Source organism: Astyanax mexicanus, chromosome 23 (assembly GCF_023375975.1).
Source record: "Astyanax mexicanus isolate ESR-SI-001 chromosome 23, AstMex3_surface, whole genome shotgun sequence".
In the NCBI taxonomy this organism is placed as follows: domain Eukaryota; kingdom Metazoa; phylum Chordata; class Actinopteri; order Characiformes; family Acestrorhamphidae; genus Astyanax; species Astyanax mexicanus.
In genome coordinates this window covers 27,350,912-27,371,747 of record NC_064430.1, presented here as the reverse complement: position 1 = coordinate 27,371,747, position 20,836 = coordinate 27,350,912, and the positions used below count along the sequence as shown (strand labels likewise).

General features: G+C 36.2%; 1 protein-coding gene across 3 annotated transcripts in view; it reads left to right on the top strand.

The window, feature by feature from the left end:
• Positions 1 to 20,214, top strand: part of phkb (phosphorylase kinase, beta) — a 180,534-nt gene extending 160,320 nt beyond the window's left edge. For all 3 annotated transcript variants that reach the window (XM_049471148.1, XM_049471149.1, XM_049471150.1), the window contains 6 exons: positions 7,528 to 7,730; positions 10,668 to 10,802; positions 11,208 to 11,337; positions 11,859 to 11,966; positions 16,516 to 16,656; positions 18,225 to 20,214. In XM_049471148.1, the coding sequence (XP_049327105.1) occupies positions 7,528 to 7,730; positions 10,668 to 10,802; positions 11,208 to 11,337; positions 11,859 to 11,966; positions 16,516 to 16,656; positions 18,225 to 18,362 (855 nt within the window). In that variant the 3' untranslated portion in view covers positions 18,363 to 20,214. The remainder of the gene's footprint in view (positions 1 to 7,527; positions 7,731 to 10,667; positions 10,803 to 11,207; positions 11,338 to 11,858; positions 11,967 to 16,515; positions 16,657 to 18,224) is intronic.
• Positions 20,215 to 20,836: the final 622 nt, after the last annotated feature.

The window sequence follows — 20,836 nt, the reverse complement described above, 5'->3', positions numbered from 1 at the left end:
ACAGCCTCAGAAACCTCAAGTTAACAACAGCTCCCCAGATAAGAGCACCTAAAAGCTTCTTTACAGAGTATTTAGTTTTTTTTTTTACATTTTTAAGTTACTACATTATTTCTTATGTGATCCTTCATAGTCTGGATTACTTCAATATTCATTTACAATGTAAATAAAACAAGCTTTTTTTTATTATGCTATTAAAGTACAGTATTAACATTAATAACAATATATCATCCAAATAATAATAATAAAAAAAAAAACAAATTAATATCAGGCCAAGAGTCAAGATTCAGGTTTTAAGACTTGCCATCGAATTATCTTGTTTAGAAGATCCTTTGATTAAAAAAAAAAAAAACACATATAAAATATACATACACCTAATTAAACCTTTTTTTTACTTTATACAGTATATTATATATATATATATATATATACACACACCTCTTTTACAGTCAGGGTTTATTTTTTTATGGAACCAAAAACCTTTGTAGCCCCTTTATTGTAATAATGTACTGCAAAGAACTGTATATATTATATCTATATATATGTATATAGAGTCTATGTGGTGGGTGTTTCTAGTAAAGTGGCCACGAACAAGGTAGGTGGACCTGATGAACTGTTATTATATAGTGTTAATAATGATGTGCTGTATTTTTGGCTCAGCCTCTGATGTGTGCTTTGTGCTTGGTTTCTTCTGGCTGCTCTTATTTGTTTTATGAATTTATTTCTATATTTCTTACTATTTCACTATTTCTCAGATTAATTGGATGCTATATAACTCTCCGATGCAGCCCTGCCCTCCCAACTCCCCCATATATTCGATGTTATTCATTAGGCTGCATCTCCAGGAGGAATAAATCTGCATATAGATTGTATTCTAGAGACCTAGTTTAATACATTAGTTGCAAAATTAGATTATGTTTGTCCTTTTTTTCGTGTGTAAACGGGTCATTCCTGTGTACAGCAGGTGTTAGAACCATGTAGAAGGATGTGCTTGTATATGTATTTAAGCTTTTATAATCCTAGATATGAAATAAATCAAGATTAGGACTTATATGGGGTTTTTATACACTTGTACTCATCAAAAGAAATACAGTAGTTGCACCCAGAAATTAGAAATTAATCAAAAACAATAGGAATGAAACTTGGTGGGTAGTCATCCCAGCTAATGCCAACTACACAACAGACTACACAACATTTTTGTCTCTCACAAAAATGTTCACTATGTCAAATTAAGTAGTCATCTTTGTTTAGTTTCTTACTTGTGGAACTGGCAACACTACGCGGATTTCATTTTCCAGCAGGATTTGTCACACTGCTCGATCTTCCTAAAGTACCAATTGGTTTTATATAATATTCTAATTTCTGAGACACTGATTTTTTTTTTGTTTTTTAATTGAAATAAGCGCTTAAAATAGATCACTCTGTGATTAAAACATCTGTATATCATGTAAGATTCACATTTTGAACTGAATTACTGAAATAAAGTAACTGTTTTAATGATTTTCCAATTTTTTTGAGATGCACCTGTATGTGCAGCTCAATAATAAATATGACCAAAAGTTCCCATATCAGTCTTAAATAAATGATTAAAGGGGCAGTCTGTATTATTTTGTTTCTAAACTTAAAAGTAGAAGCATTTTTAAAAGGAGCAGGGACAAAATATTTGTATTTGTGTTCCATGATAACAGAGTGCTGGAATAAATATCCCTGCTAAGCCTAATAGATTCATTCTAAAAACTGGGGCGTCGCATTGCTTTTTTGTGGGAGTTCTTCTGGTCACATCGCGCATCTTTACGTACTTACGTCACACGTACAGCTTCTAAAAGAGGACCTAGCTCAGTTTTTGAACGCAAGCGGCTGGTGGAGCAATGGGGACTTCAGAAGAGGAAACTCAGAGCTCAGTAGCTCTAACTATTTACTCATAGTAAAAACAAATATAGTTCTCTTCCTGAACATAACCTGGAATCGGATTTGTCCGCTCTGAAAGGAGACCGCATCACACCCACCTAGTTTAAAATGATTCCGCCGCATGCTCGGTGCAATTACCCATTCTCACCAGAGGGGGGGGCGCTAAATCCCAAAACTTACATACATCAGCTTTAATCATTTATTGTTTCTGTTAGCTTTATCTCTTTATATTCTTTCGGTAACACTTTATTTTAAGGAACACAAATTAGGCGCTTAATCATGTCTTATTATTATTTGCTTAATAAAGCCTTAATTAGACATTTGAAAATGATTTATTCACTACTTATTATTAGACTTTATTCTGTGTGTAAGTGTTATTGGTGCTTAATTAGGGGTCTGTTATGTGGAAATGATTAATAATAGCTGTATTAGTTCTTATAGAGCACAATAAACAGTTATGTTAGCAGATTAGATTATTAAGCATTAACTATTAGCTAATTCTACATGTTATTAGTGTTATTATAATTGGCAGCAGTTTGATTGATCTATGTGAGTTTGGCAAGGTTATGGCTGTGCTGGAGTTTATTGAGTTAATAAGGGGTATATAAGTCACTAATAGACCAAGATGTGCACCATATTCTAAAGTGAGGTTCTGTTCGAATGAGCTAATAGTTATAATGCTTAATAATCTGCTTAACAGGGTGCTAACATAACTGTTTACTGAGCACTATGAGAACTAATACAGCCATTATTAATCATTTACACATAACAGACCCCTAATTAAGCATTAATAACACTTAATTACACAGAATAAAGCCTAATAATAAGTAGTGAATAAATCATTTACAAATGTCTAATTAAGGCTTTATTATACAAATAATAAGACATTAATAAGTGCCTAATTTGTGTTCCTTAAAATAAAGTGTTGCGCTTCTTTCTGAGTAGTGTTACAATCCGACACTTCCTTCCGAGTGTAAGTGTTTATATGTGGTTATAAATCTACCTGCCGTCTGTTTGGATGTATTTCCACCAGGCCGAGTTTAAAAGCCGAGCCGTGTGTTTGTTGGAAGCTCTGCAGATAGTGGGATGTTTGTGGGCGTGAATACAGCAGGTAGTATAAAATAAAAAACTGCCGCAGTTCAAGGCTGTAATCTGAACACTGGGATCACAGTGCTATGATAGAACTGCAGTGGTTATGGGCTCTTTTGTGGAACACGGCCTTTCGCTGCCTGGAGCGCCGTGTTGCCGGAGCGCCGCTGTGCTGATAGTGTTTTGCTGACACACAGGAAACACAGGCAGAGAGTGGAGATGCTGGTGTTTCAGGTGCTGGTTTAGTTTCAGTGCTCTTTTATTTGATTCGTATAAGTTCTCAGATAAAGGGAATTGATTGTAGTAACACATTATTGAGATGTGTTACTACTGTACAACTCTGGAAAAAAAAGAAACCACTCAAAAATGATGATTTTCTTTTATTTTACCAAATTGAAAACTTCTGGAATATAATCAAGAGGAAGATGGGTGATCACAAGACATCAAACCAAACTGAACTGCTTGAATTTTTGCACCAGTAGTGGCATACACTGCATTCCAAATTATTATGCAAATTAGATTTAAGTGTCATAAAAAATATTTTATTTGTTTCTCAATTAAACTCATGGATAGTATTGTGTCTCAGGGCTCTTTGGATCACTGAAATCAATCTCAGTCACTTGTGCTAATTAGTTTGCCCAATTAAAAGAAAACTACCACATTATTAAGCAGACCACAGGTTTCAAGCAACATGGGAAAGAAGAAGGAAAATCTCTCTGCTGCTGAAAAGTGTCAAATAGTGCAATGACAAGGTATGAAAACATTAGATATTTCATGAAAACTTGAGCGTGATCATCATACTTTAAAGCGATTTGTGGCTGATTTAGAGCACAGATGGGTTCATGCAGATAAAGGCAAAATGAGGAAGGTTTCTGCCAGGCAAGTTTATCTGATTAAGAGAACAGCTGCTAAAATGCCATGATAAACCAGCAAACAGGTATTTGAAGCTGCTGGGGCCTCTGGAGTCCCCTGAACCTCATGGTGTAGGATCCTTTAAAGGCTTGCTGTGGTGCATAAACGTACTATTCAGCCTCCCCTAACCAGAGCTCACAAGCAGAAATGGCTGCAGTGAACCAGACATACATATCGGCTAATTTCTAAACAGTCTTGTTTATTGATGAATGTCATGCCACCCTGATGGTCCAGATGGATGGAGTAGTGGATGGTTGGTAGATGGCCACGCAGTGTAAAGTTATTCAGAAGCAGTGTGTAAGACTGGTGGAGGAGAACCTTCATGCCAAGATGCATGAAAACTGTGATTAAAAACCAGGGTTATTCCACCAAATATTGATTATTTCTGAACTCTTAAAACTTTATGAATATGAACTTGTTTTCTTGCATTATTTGAGGTCTGAAAGCTCTGCATCTTTTTGTTGTTATTTCAGCCATTTCTCATTTTCTGCAATAAATGCTCTAAATTACAATATTTTTATTTGGAATTTGGGAGAAATGTTGTCTGTAGTTTATAGAATAAAACAACAATGGTTATTTTACTCAAACATAAACCTATAAATATCAAAATCAGAGACACCGATTCAGAAACAGCATTTCACAAAAGTGAGTACATTCCTTGCATTTGTGTAAATATTTTATTATATTATTTTATGGGACAACACTGAAGATATGACACTTTGATACAATGTATCAAATGATGTGGCTGTGTGTTATTTAAGTTATTTTGAGGGCACAGCTAATTTACACTGTTAAACTGTAGCTGTACGCTGACTACTTTACATTTTATCACGATGGCATATCTTTAGTTATAATTTACAAAAATGTGAGGGGTGTACTCTCTTTTGTGAGATACTTTACACTCACTGACAAAAAAACAAACAAAAAAAAACATAAAAGGTAGGAAGACATTTGAATTTTAAGAAAAACTGAATATCATTAAAAAGTTACTTAATTACAGTAATTCAGTTCAAAATGTAAAACTCATATATTATATAGATGTATTAAACACAGAGTGATCTATTTTAAGCGTTTATTTCTTTTATTGTGTAAAACCAATCTTATTTATATCATGTAAGACCAATTGGTACTTTTGGCAGTGTGGGCAGTGTGCCAAGTCCTGCTGGAAAATGAAATCTGCATCTCCATAAACGTTGTGATGGTCAACGATGGTTTGGAAAGGCATGTCATCTGCTGGTGTTAAATACATAAAGCATAAAAATGCTTAAATTAAGCAAAAACTTCAGCCATTGGGGTGAGCTAATTTTTCTTTGTAAGATTTCTTATAATTAGCAATCAAAAAGTCTCATAATAAGTGAAAAAAGACTTAAATGGTACCACTTTAAAATAAGACTACCTTTATAAAGGGTTTATAAATGGCTTATTATGACAGTTAGTTTATTAATGGTTACTAATTAAGTTGTAAATGCCTTAAAAATCATTAATAATCAGTTATAACACATATGTAGAAAGGGCAACAATGACATTTGTTTGCCAAATAGTGAACCCACAGCCATCTATATTGTTAAACTTCAGATCTTGTCCGATACTCAACTTACTTTGTCTTCTCCATCTAACTCAATTTCAGCTTCTCCATCTCCATATTCCACATCAGTCAGTATCAGTTTAACCATTTAACTCCCAAGTTTAATCATTCCACCACTAGCTATTTTAGTCATTTATAAACAACAGGTCATTAATGTTCTTTCTACGTATGTGTTGATTATTAATGATTTTTAAGGCATTTACAACCTAAATAGTAACCATTAATAAGCTAATTATAAACCATTTATAAACGCTTTATAAAGGTAGTCTTATTTTAAAGTGGTACCACTTAAACTAAACAAAAATCCCTTATTTGCTGGATTAAATTTGTGTACAATAATCAGCATAACTTTTTGTGCTTATTTTGAGTCAAATTATTGAAATAAGGTGAAAATTCTAAGTAAGACTAACATTATTATTCCTAAAATAAGTATAAAACATTCCTAGACTAAGACAAAATGCTTAGATGTTAAATCTAAATCTTAGATATTTTCACTTGCTAAGATTTAGTTTTTTGTAGTGTATAAAACAATTTATTTACCTTATATAACTAAATCATTTTGTCCAGCCAGATTATTATATGATTATATAAAGATTCTTCATTACCTGCAGCTCAGCCTCTCCAGCATCAGCATCACTCTCTCCCACACAATGCGGTTTGTGTTACTGGTTACCATAGCAATCTTTGGCTTATTAGCCAGTCAGGTTAGGAGGGAAAATATACCGGTTCAAGATGACTGTAATGAAGCATTCTCAGTAAAGTGGAGGGATAATTACAGAGCAGCTGATTGGTGCTCTGGTTTTACTGAGGTGTATTTGCTCCTGTAGATCTGCAGCTCCGGCAATGATGATACACACCTGTACCTAATATTCACACACTCAGATAAACAGATATATATTCAGATATATTTAAATATCAAATTTACCTAATTCTCAGTACTGTACTAGTGGAAATGGAAACTTTTATTTATTTTTTTATTTTAGAACAAAAATAATTAAAAATGAATGAATGATAAATGCACACATTTTAAGGTTATCATTCTCTATAATATCAATCTATATGTGAATTGATAGGGTTTTTATTATGGCATACATAGCTAAAACAAATATAAGACTTAGACGTGCTCAAATACTGTCCATTTTCAAAATAAAAAGTGGATATTTTATTTATTATTATTTATTATTTATTTATTATTTTATTTTTCATTTTATTCTGACTATAAGACATTTATAAAGATTATTTATAAAAAAGATATATATTCTTATATATTTTATATAAGAATAATAACTGGATTACAAGTCAGACTATTCTAATTCCATTTAATCTAATGAGTCAATAACTGCTTCAATATTTGTTTAAAATAAATAAATGAGTCAATATATATTTTTTAATATTTTTAAAATGTATTATTCGAATTTAAATGTTGGCTCACACTTTTACATATATACTATACTTTGTATGCTATATTAATCCATACTAATATATATTTTATTGAACAATTCTCTACTGTGTTTTGCAATATATTTGTTACTGCATACTGTACTACATACTGTCTTATACTATGCTTCAGCAGTAAAATATAATAATAATAATAATAATAGTAATAATAATAATAATAATAATAATAATAATAATAATATAAAAATTATACTCTAATATGTACTACTGTATACTGCAGCACTTTACAATACTATACTACACTGTACTATACTGTATTACTCTGTATTGTACTATTGATTTCTAAACTATACAATATTATACTAAACTACATTATACAATATTGTACTATGCTTCAGTTTATCATATATATATATATATATATATATATATATATATATATATATATATATATATATATATATATATATATACAGCAGAATTGTATTCTCAGTGTGTGAATGGTATCATGTGTGTATCTGCTGAGCTCTGTAAGAAGGCAGATGTTCAGGAGGAGCAGATAATTAAGCAGCGTTTTATTAAAACGTCACTGTAAACACCACGCTAATCCTGCCCCGGGTTTAACCCTGTTTTACCAGGTGACTCTGGGTCTTTTTGGGCATGATGAGGAGGTGATCTCCAACCCGCTGTCTCCGGGGGTCATTAAGGACATCATCTACAGTAAGTGCAGCCCCCACGGCGAGCGCGAGGCCGTCCTGCAGCAGGAGCTGGTCATCCACATCGGCTGGATCATCTCCAACAACCCCGAGCTGTTCAGCGGCATGCTGAAGATCCGCATCGGGTAAGGATTACAAACACCTGCAAACACCTGCTAACATCTGTTAACACCTACAAACACCTACTAGCACCTGCTAACATCTGCTAACATCTGCTAACACATGCTAACACCTGCTAGCACCTACTAGCACCTGCTAACACCTGCTAACACATGCTAACACATGCTAACACATGCAAACACCAAAGCCAATAGTATATACTAATAAAGATAGTAGGCACCAGTTAGTTTATTATATGAACACTAGAATGGCTAAAGCTACAATTCTGTTCCTTAAGGAATTACTAAAAAATTAGTGTCCAATCACTTTTATTATATTATGTTATATTGGAGTGTTTTTTTCTAGAGTAATGCTGGGAGTAATACTCTGGTTAGTAGAGTGAGATTTTCTCTTTACTTTTCTTATCTGTTTACTAGAACATTACTCAAATGACTTTGTTCAGAATAACAGTGGAGTGATTCTCTCTTGGTCTAGAATGATACTAGAGTGATTGAGACTTTCTGGAAAATAGATTGAGATTTAATGGAGACTAGAGTGAGATTTTATGGATACTAGACTGAGACTAAAGATTTACTGGACACACAAGTGAGATTATCTGGAGACTAGAGTGAGATTTTCTGGAGACTAGAGTGGGACTTTAAAAATATTTTCTGGAGACTAGAGTGAGATTTTCTGGATACTAGACTGAGACTAAAGATTTACTGGACACAAAATGGAGATTTTCTGGATACTAGACTGAGACTAAAGATTTACTGGACACAAAATGGAGATTTTCTGGATACTAGACTGAGACTAAAGATTTACTGGACACAAAAGTGAGATTTTCTGGAGACTAGAGTGAGATTTTCTGGAGACTAGAGTGGAACTTTAAAAATATTTTCTGGAGACTAGAGTGAGATTTTCTGGATACTAGACTGGGACTAAAGATTTACTGGACACAAAATGGAGATTTTCTGGAGACTAGAGTGAGATTTTCTGGAGACTAGAGTGAGATTTTCTGGAGACTAGAGTGAGATTTTCTGGATACTAGACTGAGACTAAAGATTTACTGGACACAAAAGTGAGATTTTCTGGAGACTAGAGTGAGATTTTCTGGAGACTAGAGTGAGATTTTCTGGAGACTAGAGTGAGATTTTCTGGATACTAGACTGAGACTAAAGATTTACTGGACACAAAAGTGAGAATTTCTGGAGACTAGAGTGAGATTTTCTGGAAACAAAAGTGAGAATTTCTGGAGACTAGAGTGGGACTTTAAAAATATTTTCTGGAGACTACAGTGAGATTTTCTGGAGACTAGAGTGGGACTGTAATAAGATTTATTAGAGACTACAGTGATATTTTCTGGATACTAGACTGGGACTAAAGATTTACTGGACACAAAATGGAGATTTTCTGGAGACTAGAGTGAGATTTTCTGGATACTAGACTGAGACTAAAGATTTACTGGACACAAAAGTAAGATTTTCTGGAGACTAGAGTGAGATTTTCTGGATACTAGACTGAGACTAAAGATTTACTGGACACAAAAGTAAGATTTTCTGGAGACTAGAGTGAGATTTTCTGGATACTAGACTGAGACTAAAGATTTACTGGACACAAGTAAGATTTTCTGGAGACTAGAGTGAGATTTTCTGGACACAAAAGTGAGAATTTCTGGAGACTAGAGTGGGACTGTAATAAGATTTATTAGAGACTACAGTGAGATTTTCTGGAGACTAAGGTATGATTATCTGGAAACTAGAGTAAGACTATAGAATTTTTTTAAGACTAAAGTGAGATTTTGTGGAGAGTGACACGATTAAGATCTTATTGAGACTACAGTAAGATTTGCTTGTGACAAGAGTGAGATTAACAAGATTTTCTGGAAACTAGAGTGAGACTTTTATGTGAATTTATGAGGACTAGACGACTCTAAAGTACTCTAGTTTTAGGTTTTCTGTTAAATAGAATGAGATTAGAAATTGTAATAAGGTTTTCTGGTAACTAAGGTGAGATTTAATGGTGATTAGAGTGACACTATTAAGATTTATTGAAGACTAGGGTGCGATTTTCTGGTTTCTAGAGTAAGATTTTCTGGAAACTTTAGTTAACTTAAGACAACAAAGTGTAAACATACAAAAAAATAGCAAAATACAACTAGAACCCTACAGTACACACAATAAATACAGTGAGACTATAATGAGGTTTTAACCCATAAGTTGTTTAAACTCAAATGATTTAAGTCTGTTTTACATACAATTGGATATTTCTTAACAATACTCAACTATTTTGAGTTAGTTGAACATTTGTGGGCACAGATATACTGTACTATTCAAACTGAGATCTTTGAGTTGAACCAACTTATAATACCTGAGTTTAGTCTGTTTTGCCATTGGCAGCTTTTTTCCCATTGGCTTTTGGCACAATCTATTTGCATACTGGGCGTGTCCAACAGTTTCTGACTAACACTCACCATCAGTGTGTAGTGATTCCCCCTGGGCTACCTTAGAAATAAATCAAGTTCCCCTTTAGTTATAAGAATTACTTGATGTTCTAAGTTATGCTAACTCAAGTGTTCATTACCCATTACTTAACTTTTTTAAGGCAACTGGTTTCCTCAGATTTTTTAAAGTAAATTCAACTTATCCGGGCTTACAGTGTAGAGTAAAAGTAGGTTTAGATTTTCTGGAACCTGTGAGTGAGATTTAGACTTAGTGTTAAATGGAGTGAGACTAGTTTTAAAAGAATGTAACAAGATTATGACAGGAAGATATTTTTTAAGAGATTTTTGTTAGACAATTGCTCCTGTTTTGGTCAGCTTTGATATTTGTCTATAAACTATATTTAGTTTTTAAAGTGTTTCAATGCTGAAAATGCTGAAAAATCTGCAGAAGCTAAAGGAGCTCTAGAGGGAATTTGAATATACAGTAAATGATACAGGCTGATGTTTTCCTTTGTTGCAGGTGGATCGTCCAGGCTATGAAGCATGAGTTGGAGATCCGTGCGGGGGACATGCGTCCTCAGGACATCTACCAAATGTCCCCCAGTGACGTCAAACAGCTGCTGCTAGACGTGCTCCAGCCCCAGCAGACCGGCAGGTACGCCCGGCCCCAGCATCCGGACCTGTTACCATAGACACCAGCTCTCCATCTTCATTTCCACATAATTAAAATTGAAATGTCTTGTTGGAATTAATTTGATTTAGTTTTTTTATAAAGGTCACAGGAGTTAATTATTAATTTCCCTGAACGTATATTGAGTCGACCTCGCTTTTGTGAAGATTTCACGCTCAGTGTGGAGTAATTTTACTGTATCTTTTGATCTTGGTTTCATTTACCCAGGCTTTAAAGATGCTGTAGTGGTAATTTCACTACCTGTATAAAGCTTTTAGAGCTCGTCTGAAGACGCCAGTATCGTCTGCAGATCTTTAGATACTTCTGGCTTTAAATTACCTTCAGCTTTTTAATAAATTAGCTGATTAATCTGAGCTGATTCCTCCTCAGGTCCTGGCTGAATCGAAGGCAGATAGATGGATCTATGAACCGAACGCCGTTGGGCTTTTATGATCGTGTGTGGCAGATCCTGGAGAGAACTCGCAATGGAATCAAGGTGGCTGGCAATCACCTGCCTCAGGTAAATGAATGAATGATACACAGAAAACCTCGTTTTACTGCGTACAATTACTAGGGCTGCTTTTGCCCCTATAATCACTCCAAAAAAATAATCCATACATACATTTTCTGTAAATCTGTAAAGATTTTGGTTTCAGGGAATCATATGACTCTCTTATTTTGACGTCACAATCAAAGAAAACCTGCATAGAACCACCTTAGCAACATCCCTCACCTGTCAGCCTCCACCAGAGCCCCACCCACTAGATCAGTTAAAGATCCACCCTTTCATTTTGCTGGTTGAGAACCTCTCAGTACAGTACACAGCAAGATTACCCAGCAGACTTCTTCTGAGGGAGGGATCTATACCTACTGTCTGTAGCAAGCTTTTTTTTTTTTTAGTTATGGTCTGTCTTTTACTCCATCCTGTTATTTGTGAAGGTGCTGAACACACTGTGCTGATGGTTTTATGTCTCAGTCGGAGCTGTTGTGGTGTTTCTGCTCCGCCGCTGATAATTAAACTCATTTTCTGTCTGTTTATAGCAACCCACTCTGTCGGATATGACCATGTACGAGATGAACTTCTCTCTGCTGGTGGAGGACACGCTGAAGAACATCGTGCTGCCGGAGTACAGGCAGATTATAGTGGAGGTAAACCTACTGTCTACTACACACATATAATACATCAGTTTTACACGTACACTATATTCAGCCAAAAGCTTAATACTAAATCATAGGGTGCGCTATCTGTGAACATTTAGTTTTTGGTCTATTTTCATACATAAGGCGACAAACATAAAGCGCCTAAGTAAAGAAAACGAGCACTGGATGTTAATCTACACAGATTTCTCTCCTTAAAACTGTTTATTTGATTGATTAAAGCGCTTCCATTTATTTACAGTAAGCTTAGATTTCTAGATTTCTAATTTTAGCACAGTTAGCAGCAGCATTAGCCGCGGTTAGCAGCCCTTAAGCGCTATTAAATTCCACCCTGGGTGTTCCAGTAAGCCAGGGCGCTATCATCCATCGGTTTATCCCACGTAGCATGTTTTAATACGGTAAGCAGGCAGACTACAGTCCAATATGCTTACCACTGTACAGCGAAAGAGCTAGCGCTGCACATAGCAGCTAATGCTAATACACTTTAGTGAAGTGGCTTTACTGCTACTTAATACCTGAATGGTAGAATTCATACATGAGGCACACTGTTGAGCTTTGAGAAAATTAAAGAATTTTAAATGTGCCTGATATTATTAGTGAATTGAGACATTAATTAAAACATTTAATGATTAATAATTAGTTTAAATATTCTTTCGTAAATAATTTAAAATGATGTGACATTATTCTAAAATATTGCCAATTATTTTTGAGCTACACCTTTAGAATAGAGACATTAGATTTTTTATTAAATCCTAAAACATGTTTTTAAAAATCAATAAATCAATAAAAATATGTATTTAAACTTTAAACTACAACCACAAACTTAAGTGTATTTTACTAAGAAGGTACTGTGGTCAGATGAAACCAAAGTGCAAAGTTTTGACCTAAATTCAAAGCGCCATGTGTACCAAAAAAAGTAACACTGCTCATCAGTGCTAACCCCGGCTAGCACTGCTGGAGCAGCATTAGCATTAGCCCCTAATCGTAGCGCTAGCTTGTTAAAACAAGCCAAGTGTACGGTGGCCCTGAAGTGCAAAACAAATTAACATGTCAGAAAACAAAATTACAAAAACTAAAACACATTTACAAAACTTAAAACAAATTTACAAGACGCAAAACACTTTTACAAATACTGAAACACTTTTACAAACGCTGAAACACTTTTACAAACGCTGAAACACTTTTACAAACGCTGAAACACTTTTACAAACGCTGAAACACTTTTACAAACGCTGAAACACTTTTACCAGCACTAAAACACTTTTACAAACGCTAAAACACTTTTACAAACGCTAAAACACTTTTACAAACGCTGAAACACTTTTACAAACGCTAAAACACTTTTACAAACGCTGAAACACTTTTACAAACGCTGAAACACTTTTACCAGCACTAAAACACTTTTACAAACGCTAAAACACTTTTACAAACGCTAAAACACTTTTACAAACGCCGAAACACTTTTACAAACGCTAAAACACTTTTACAAACGCTGAAACACTTTTACAAACGCTGAAACACTTTTACAAACGCTGAAACACTTTTACAAACGCTGAAACACTTTTACAAACGCTGAAACACTTTTACAAACGCTAAAACACTTTTACAAACGCTAAAACACTTTTACAAACGCTGAAACACTTTTACAAACGCTAAAACACTTTTACAAACGCTACAACACTTTTACAAACGCTAAAACACTTTTACAAACGCTAAAACACTTTTACAAACGCTAAAACACTTTTACAAACGCTGAAACACTTTTACAAACGCTGAAACACTTTTACAAACGCTAAAACACTTTTACAAACGCTGAAACACTTTTACAAACGCTGAAACACTTTTACAAACGCTGAAACACTTTTACAAACGCTGAAACACTTTTACAAACGCTGAAACACTTTTACAAACGCTAAAACACTTTTACAAACGCTAAAACACTTTTACAAACGCTAAAACACTTTTACAAACGCTAAAACACTTTTACAAACGCTAAAACACTTTTACAAACGCTACAACACTTTTACAAACGCTAAAACACTTTTACAAACGCTAAAACACTTTTACAAACGCTACAACACTTTTACAAACGCTAAAACACTTTTACAAACGCTAAAACACTTTTACAAACGCTGAAACACTTTTACAAACGCTGAAACACTTTTACAAACGCTAAAACACTTTTACAAACGCTAAAACACTTTTACAAACGCTAAAACACTTTTACAAACGCTAAAACACTTTTACAAACGCTAAAACACTTTTACAAACGCTACAACACTTTTACAAACGCTAAAACACTTTTACAAACGCTACAACACTTTTACAAACGCTAAAACACTTTTACAAACGCCGAAACACTTTTACAAACGCTAAAACACTTTTACAAACGCTAAAACACTTTTACAAACGCTGAAACACTTTTACAAACGCTGAAACACTTTTACAAACGCTAAAACACTTTTACAAACGCTGAAACACTTTTACAAACGCTAAAACACTTTTACAAACGCTGAAACACTTTTACAAACTGCGATTTCTGACGGAAAGGGAGGGTCTAACACACAGGAAGTGCTTGATGCGGACCCTCCTTGTCAGTCAAGCTGCGTTACGATGAGAGAGTGGAGTTATGGACACTAAACTATGTTTTGTGGCACGTATTTTAGCAGCAGCAGTAAATACTTAAACTATCCTGTTGCTACCCCCGCCACGGGGTTCACCTAAAACCCCGGGGGTTCAGCTAATGCCACGCGGCCATCAGCCACTGCCCCCGCCGCGGGGTTCACCTAATACCCCGGGGGTTCAGCTAATGCCACGCAGCCATCAGCCACTGCCCCCGCCGCGGGGTTCAGCTAATGCCACGCGGCCATCAGCTAATGCCCTCGCTGCGGGGTTCAGCTAATGCCCCACGGAGTTCAGCCACTGCCCCGCGGGGTTCAGCCACTCCTGTACTGTATTACCTGAACCCCGCGGGGCAGTGGCTGATGGCCGCCGGGCATTAGCTGAATCCCGCGGCGGGGGGGGCAGTGACTGATAACCACGGGGCAGTGGCTGATGCCCGCCGGGCATTAGCTGAACCCCGCGGCGGGGGCAGTGGCTGATAACCGCGGGGCAGTGGCTGATGCCCGCCGGGCATTAGCTGAACCCCGCGGCGGGGGCAGTGGCTGATAACCACGGGGCAGTGGCTGAACCCCCGGGGTATTAGGTGAACCCCGAGGCAGGGGCAGTGGCTGATAACCGCGGGGCAGTGGCTGAACCCCCGGGGTATTAGGAGAACCCCGCGGCGGGGGCAGTGGCTGATAACCGCGGGGCAGTGGCTGATGGCCCCCGGGCATTAGCTGAACCCCGCGGCGGGGGCAGTGACTGATAACCGAGGGGCAGTGGCTGAACCCCCGGGGCATTAGCTGAACCCCGCGGCGGGGGCAGTGACTGATAACCGAGGGGCAGTGGCTGAACCCCCGGGGTATTAGGTGAACCCCGCGGCGGGGGCAGTGGCTGATAACCGCGGGGCAGTGGCTGATAACCGCGGGGCAGTGGCTGATAACCGCGGGGCAGTGGCTGATAACCGCGGGGCAGTGGCTGATAACCGCGGGGCAGTGGCTGATGGCCGCCGGGCATTAGGTGAACCCCGCGGCGGGGGTAGCAACAGGACAGGGATAGTTTAAGTATTTACTGCTGCTGCTAAAATACGTGCCACAAAACATAGTTTGGTGTTCATAACTCAACTCTCTCATCGTAACGCAGCTTGACTGACAAGGAGGGTCCGCATCAAGCACTTCCTGTGTGTTAGACCCTCCCTTTCCGTCAGAAATCGCAGTTTGTAAAAGTGTTTTAGCGTTTGTAAAAGTGTTTCAGCGTTTGTAAAAGTGTTTCAGCGTTTGTAAAAGTGTTTTAGCGTTTGTAAAAGTGTTTCAGCGTTTGTAAAAGTGTTTCAGCGTTTGTAAAAGTGTTTCAGTGCTGGGAAAAGTGTTTTGCGTCTTGTAAATTTGTTTTAAGTTTTGTAAATGTGTTTTAGTTTTTGTGATTTTGTTTTCTGACATGTTAATTTGTTTTGCACTTCAGGGCCACCGTACAAGTGGGATGAACCGCTAGCTAATATCACCCTGGCTTACTGGAACAATCAGGGTTCCTCAGTGTATCACGGTCAGGTGGAATTTACTAGCGGCTAGTGCTAACAGTTAGCTGCTAATGCTGCACCCATCCTTAGTGGAAATCTGGAAATCTAAGCTTACTGTAAATAAACTAGCACTTTACTCATCCAAGTAAACAGTTTTCAGGATAGAAATCTGTGGAGATTAACATTTAGTGCTCATTTCACTTTTTTATTTTTTTAAGAATTTCAGTTTTGTTTACTTAGCTTAGCTTTTACTTTTACTTAGTTACTCTGTATAAAGCGCATTAGTGTTGCATAATTCACCTTATAATCCAGTATGTATGAAAATAGACCAGATAATAGACGTTCATTGATAGTGCGCCTTAGTAATCAAGTTCTGTATATTATAGTATAATGTTTTTAATATGTTGTGATTCCTCCTATCAGCTGCTGATGGTGGTGTCCATCGTGCTGGAGAGAAACCCGGAGCTGGAGTTCCAGGAGACGGTGGATCTGGACCGGCTGGTTAAAGAGGCTTTCACTGACTTCCAGAAAGATCACGGCCGGCCAGAGAAAGCCGACAAACCGGTGAGAATCTCATTATTCTGCTGTTTGCCCTCAATAAAAACAAGTACTTATTATTATAATTATTATTGCTGATAGTATGGACTGGAGTCGTCTCCGGCGGGTGTTTCTGGCTTGCACCCAAATATTCTGGGTGGCACCAGGCCCAGGAGGAGGAGAATTGGTGGATGGATAGATGATGAATAGGTGGATTACTATTTAGATACAGTATATAACCATTAAAAAACCAATGTACTCCAAAAATGTAGAGAAAACTGTTCTTTCTTTGCACTGGCCTCTATTATCTCTTTATTATGTGAACAGTTCCATTTTTGTTTGTGCAAAATTGTTAATATATGCTTAATTGAACTATAAGAACTGAAATGACTGAAACTGAGGCTTAGTTAGTGTTAAGAAGATCTAAAGACGCTGTTGCCATGTGGGTCAGCCAGACATGACTCTTCCTGTAGCAGTTTTCTCCAGTTTCCAAGAGTCTTTTGAACTGCTATCTGGCTTCATCTGTAGTTTCTCTAAAGAAAATATGTATTACATATACATATATATATTTTTTGCACTATAAGGTGCACTTAAAATGCTTTAATTGTATGACTTTTTGTGCCTTCTAATCCAGTGAACTGTATGTATGAATTTTACCAGTCAGGTATTAAGGAGCAGTACAGCGTGATGCAGGAGTTTCAGTTTAGTTCTCCAGCAATATTAGCATTAGCTGCTAACTGTGCTAAGCGCTAGCTTTTTCACCATTCAGAGATGAGTATTATCAGGTTGTAGCCTGCTGCTAACCCAGGCTAGCACTGCTGGGGCAGCATTAGCATTAGCCACTACCCTTGCTAAGCGCTAGCTCTTTCGTCATTCAGAGGGGAGTATATCAGACTGTAGTCTGTGTGTTTACTGTGTTAAAACAAGCTACGTGGAACAAAATGCTAGCTTATATCGCCCTGGCTTACCGGAACACTCAGGGTTCCCCTGTGTAGTGCCGTCAGGTGGCATAGTGGGTAACCTCTAGTGGTTAACTGCCAATGCTAATGCTCCAGCTTTAGAAAATATCTGGGAATTGAAGCTTACTGTAAATAAACAGAAGCACTTTAGTGACCCGAATATACAGTTTTCAGGAGAGAAATTTGTGCAGCTTAACTTACAATTTAGCTTAGCTATACAGGCCTCACCAAGCAGCACTGAAACCTTCTAAATTAGAAGGGAAACATGGCGACACCCTTGTTCCTTACTAGTGTCACAAAAAGTGCCTTATAATCTGGTCCGCCTAATGTATAAAAATAGACCAGAAAATAGACGTTTATTGATAGCGTGCCTTAGAGTGCCAAAAATAAATAAAGATGTAAAAAAATTAAATAATTACAGAGTTTTCTGTGTTGTTGGATGATTAGTTCTATCAGGAGACTCTAACTCTATCCTAGATGTATTAGATGGATCTTCCAGATCATTCCAGAGAACACCGTTCCACTGCTCCACAGCTCAATGCTGGCTTTAGACTCATATTTGGTCGCTCCAGTTTCTACAGTTTGTTATAATCTGACGCAGACAGTAAATAAGTTTGTGCTGGTTTGTGTTTGTAGGAGGACATGGAGGCGTTCTACAACACTCCAGCTCTGGGGAAGAAAGGCACCTCCAGCTACCTGACTAAAGCCGTGATGATCCAGCTGCTGCAGGGCGAGGTGAAGCCCAGCAAGGACGACCCCTGCTCCGTCAGCTAAACCACCCCCATCTCAACCACTGCAGTCTCTCTCTACGCCTTCAGAACGCCCACCGCAGTACCTACCGGACCCTCACAGAACAGAACAGTCTTCAGCTATTTTTAAACCCCCACATTCTGCATATTACCAGCTTACACTCATTTCTCTCATACTGTACACTTTATGGACAAAAGTATTGGAACACCTGCTGATTTATTGATTTTTCTAGTATATTAAAAAGAGTTTATCCTGCTTTTGTTGGAGTACCTGTCTCTACTGTCCAGGGTAGATTTGATTGCATTGTTTAAAAAATAGCTCACGGAATAAGAGCATAAAAGTTAATATAATACAGTACAAGAGCTTCTCAAAAAAATTGAATATCATTTGAAAAGTTACTTTATTTCAGTAATTCAGTTTAAAATGTGAAACTCATATATTATATCGATGTATTAAACACAGAGTGATCTATTTTAAGCTTTTGTTTATTTTATTGTTGATGATTATGGCTTACAGCCAATGGAAACCATAAAATCAGTGTCTCAGAAAATTTGAATATTATATAAGACCAATTGGTACTTTTGGCAGTGTGGGCAGTGTGCCAAGTCCTGCTGGAAAATGAAATCCGCATCTCTATAAAAGTTATCAGTAGCAGAGGGAAGCATGAAGTGCTGTAAGATTTCCGGGGAAAACAAAACTGCACTGACTTTAAACACAGTGGACCAACACCATGACTTGACTCTCCAAACCATCACTGATCATCAGTAAATTTTACATTTTTTAATTTTAGTTCAGTTTCTACAATCAGTGATGATTTGGAGAGACATGTCATCTGCTGGTGTTGATCCACTGTGTTTTATTATCAAGTCTAAAGTCAGTGCAGTTTTGTTTTCCCACAAAATCTTACAGCACTTCATGCTTCCCTCTGCTACTGACAACTTTTATGGAGATGTGGATTTCATTTTCCAGCAGGATTTGGCACACTGCCCGCACTGCCAAATATACCAATTGGTCTTGTATAATATTTTAATTTTCTGAGACACTGATTTTTGGGTTTTTATTGGCTGTAAGCTTCATAATCATCAACAATAAAAGGCTTAAAATAGATCACTCTGTGTTTAATACATCTATTTAACATATGAGTTTCACATTTTTTTAAACTGAATTACTGAAATAAAGTAACTTTTTAATGATATAATTTTTTTTAATATCATTAAAAAAGTATTAGGACAAGTGCTTATACATAAAAAAAAGTGTATCCTACTTTTGTTGTTCTCTACTGCCCAGAAAAGACTTTATTCTAGATTGTTTGGAGCATTGCTGTAAGGATTTGATTGCATTCAGTGAAATAAGGAATAACAGTTTATCTATTATTATATATCTAATATATACTCTATATGGACAAAAGTATTGGGACACCTGCTAATTTCTTGTTGTTGTTGTTTTTTGTAGCATTTCCAGTATATTAAAAATAGTTGATCTTGTTTTTATTGCAGTAACTGTCGCTACTGTTCAGAGAGACAGACTTTTTACTAGATTTTTTTGTAGCATTACTGTGAGGATATGAATACTTGCATTCAATGAAAAAATAGCTCACAAAATATGAGCGTAACAGTTAAACTAACATATCTAGTATATAAATGATATGGACAAAAGTTTTGGGACATCTGCTCGGTTAATAAAACCAGTAAAGATGTTCTACTAGATTTTTTTAGCATTGTTGTGAGGATTTGGTTGCATTCAGTAACGATAGCTCGAGTTGTTAAGGTCAGCATGTTGATTGATTGTTTTATTGTGCTTAAGTAAAGGAATTAAAGTTGATTTATTATTTCTAATATTATCTATATGGACAAAAATAATTAAAATATTATGACTTGATTATGATGTCCAGAGTAGAACAGAAAAGGCTGTTTACTAGATTTATTTCGGAGCTTTGCTGTAAAGATTTGATTGCATTCGTAGAGAAGAGCTCAAGAAATGAGGCTATAACTGTTGATCTGATATATATATATATATATATATATATATATATATATATATAATATATATAATATAGATATACACTGTATGGACAAAAGTATTGAGATGCATTCTCATACATTAAAAACAAGTGTATCCTATATTTGTTGGTCTCTACTGTCCAAGGAAGACTACTAGATATTTTTGAAGCATTGCTGTGATTTGATTTGATTTGATTTGATTGCATGCAGCAAGAACAGCTAGATTCATTTCTTACTGCAAATAATCATCTATTGGAAGCTGAAATTATCTTAAATGAGGGAATAACCGATTATGTTTATAGTTTTTTGTAGTATTTCTATTATATTAAAAAGAGTTCATCCTGCTTATTTTTTTTAGCATTGCTGTGAATTTTTGATTGCTTTCAGTGACTAATATACAGTAAATATATATGTACATATATATATATATATATATATATATATATATATATATATATATATATATATATATATATATATATATACAGGCTTTATACT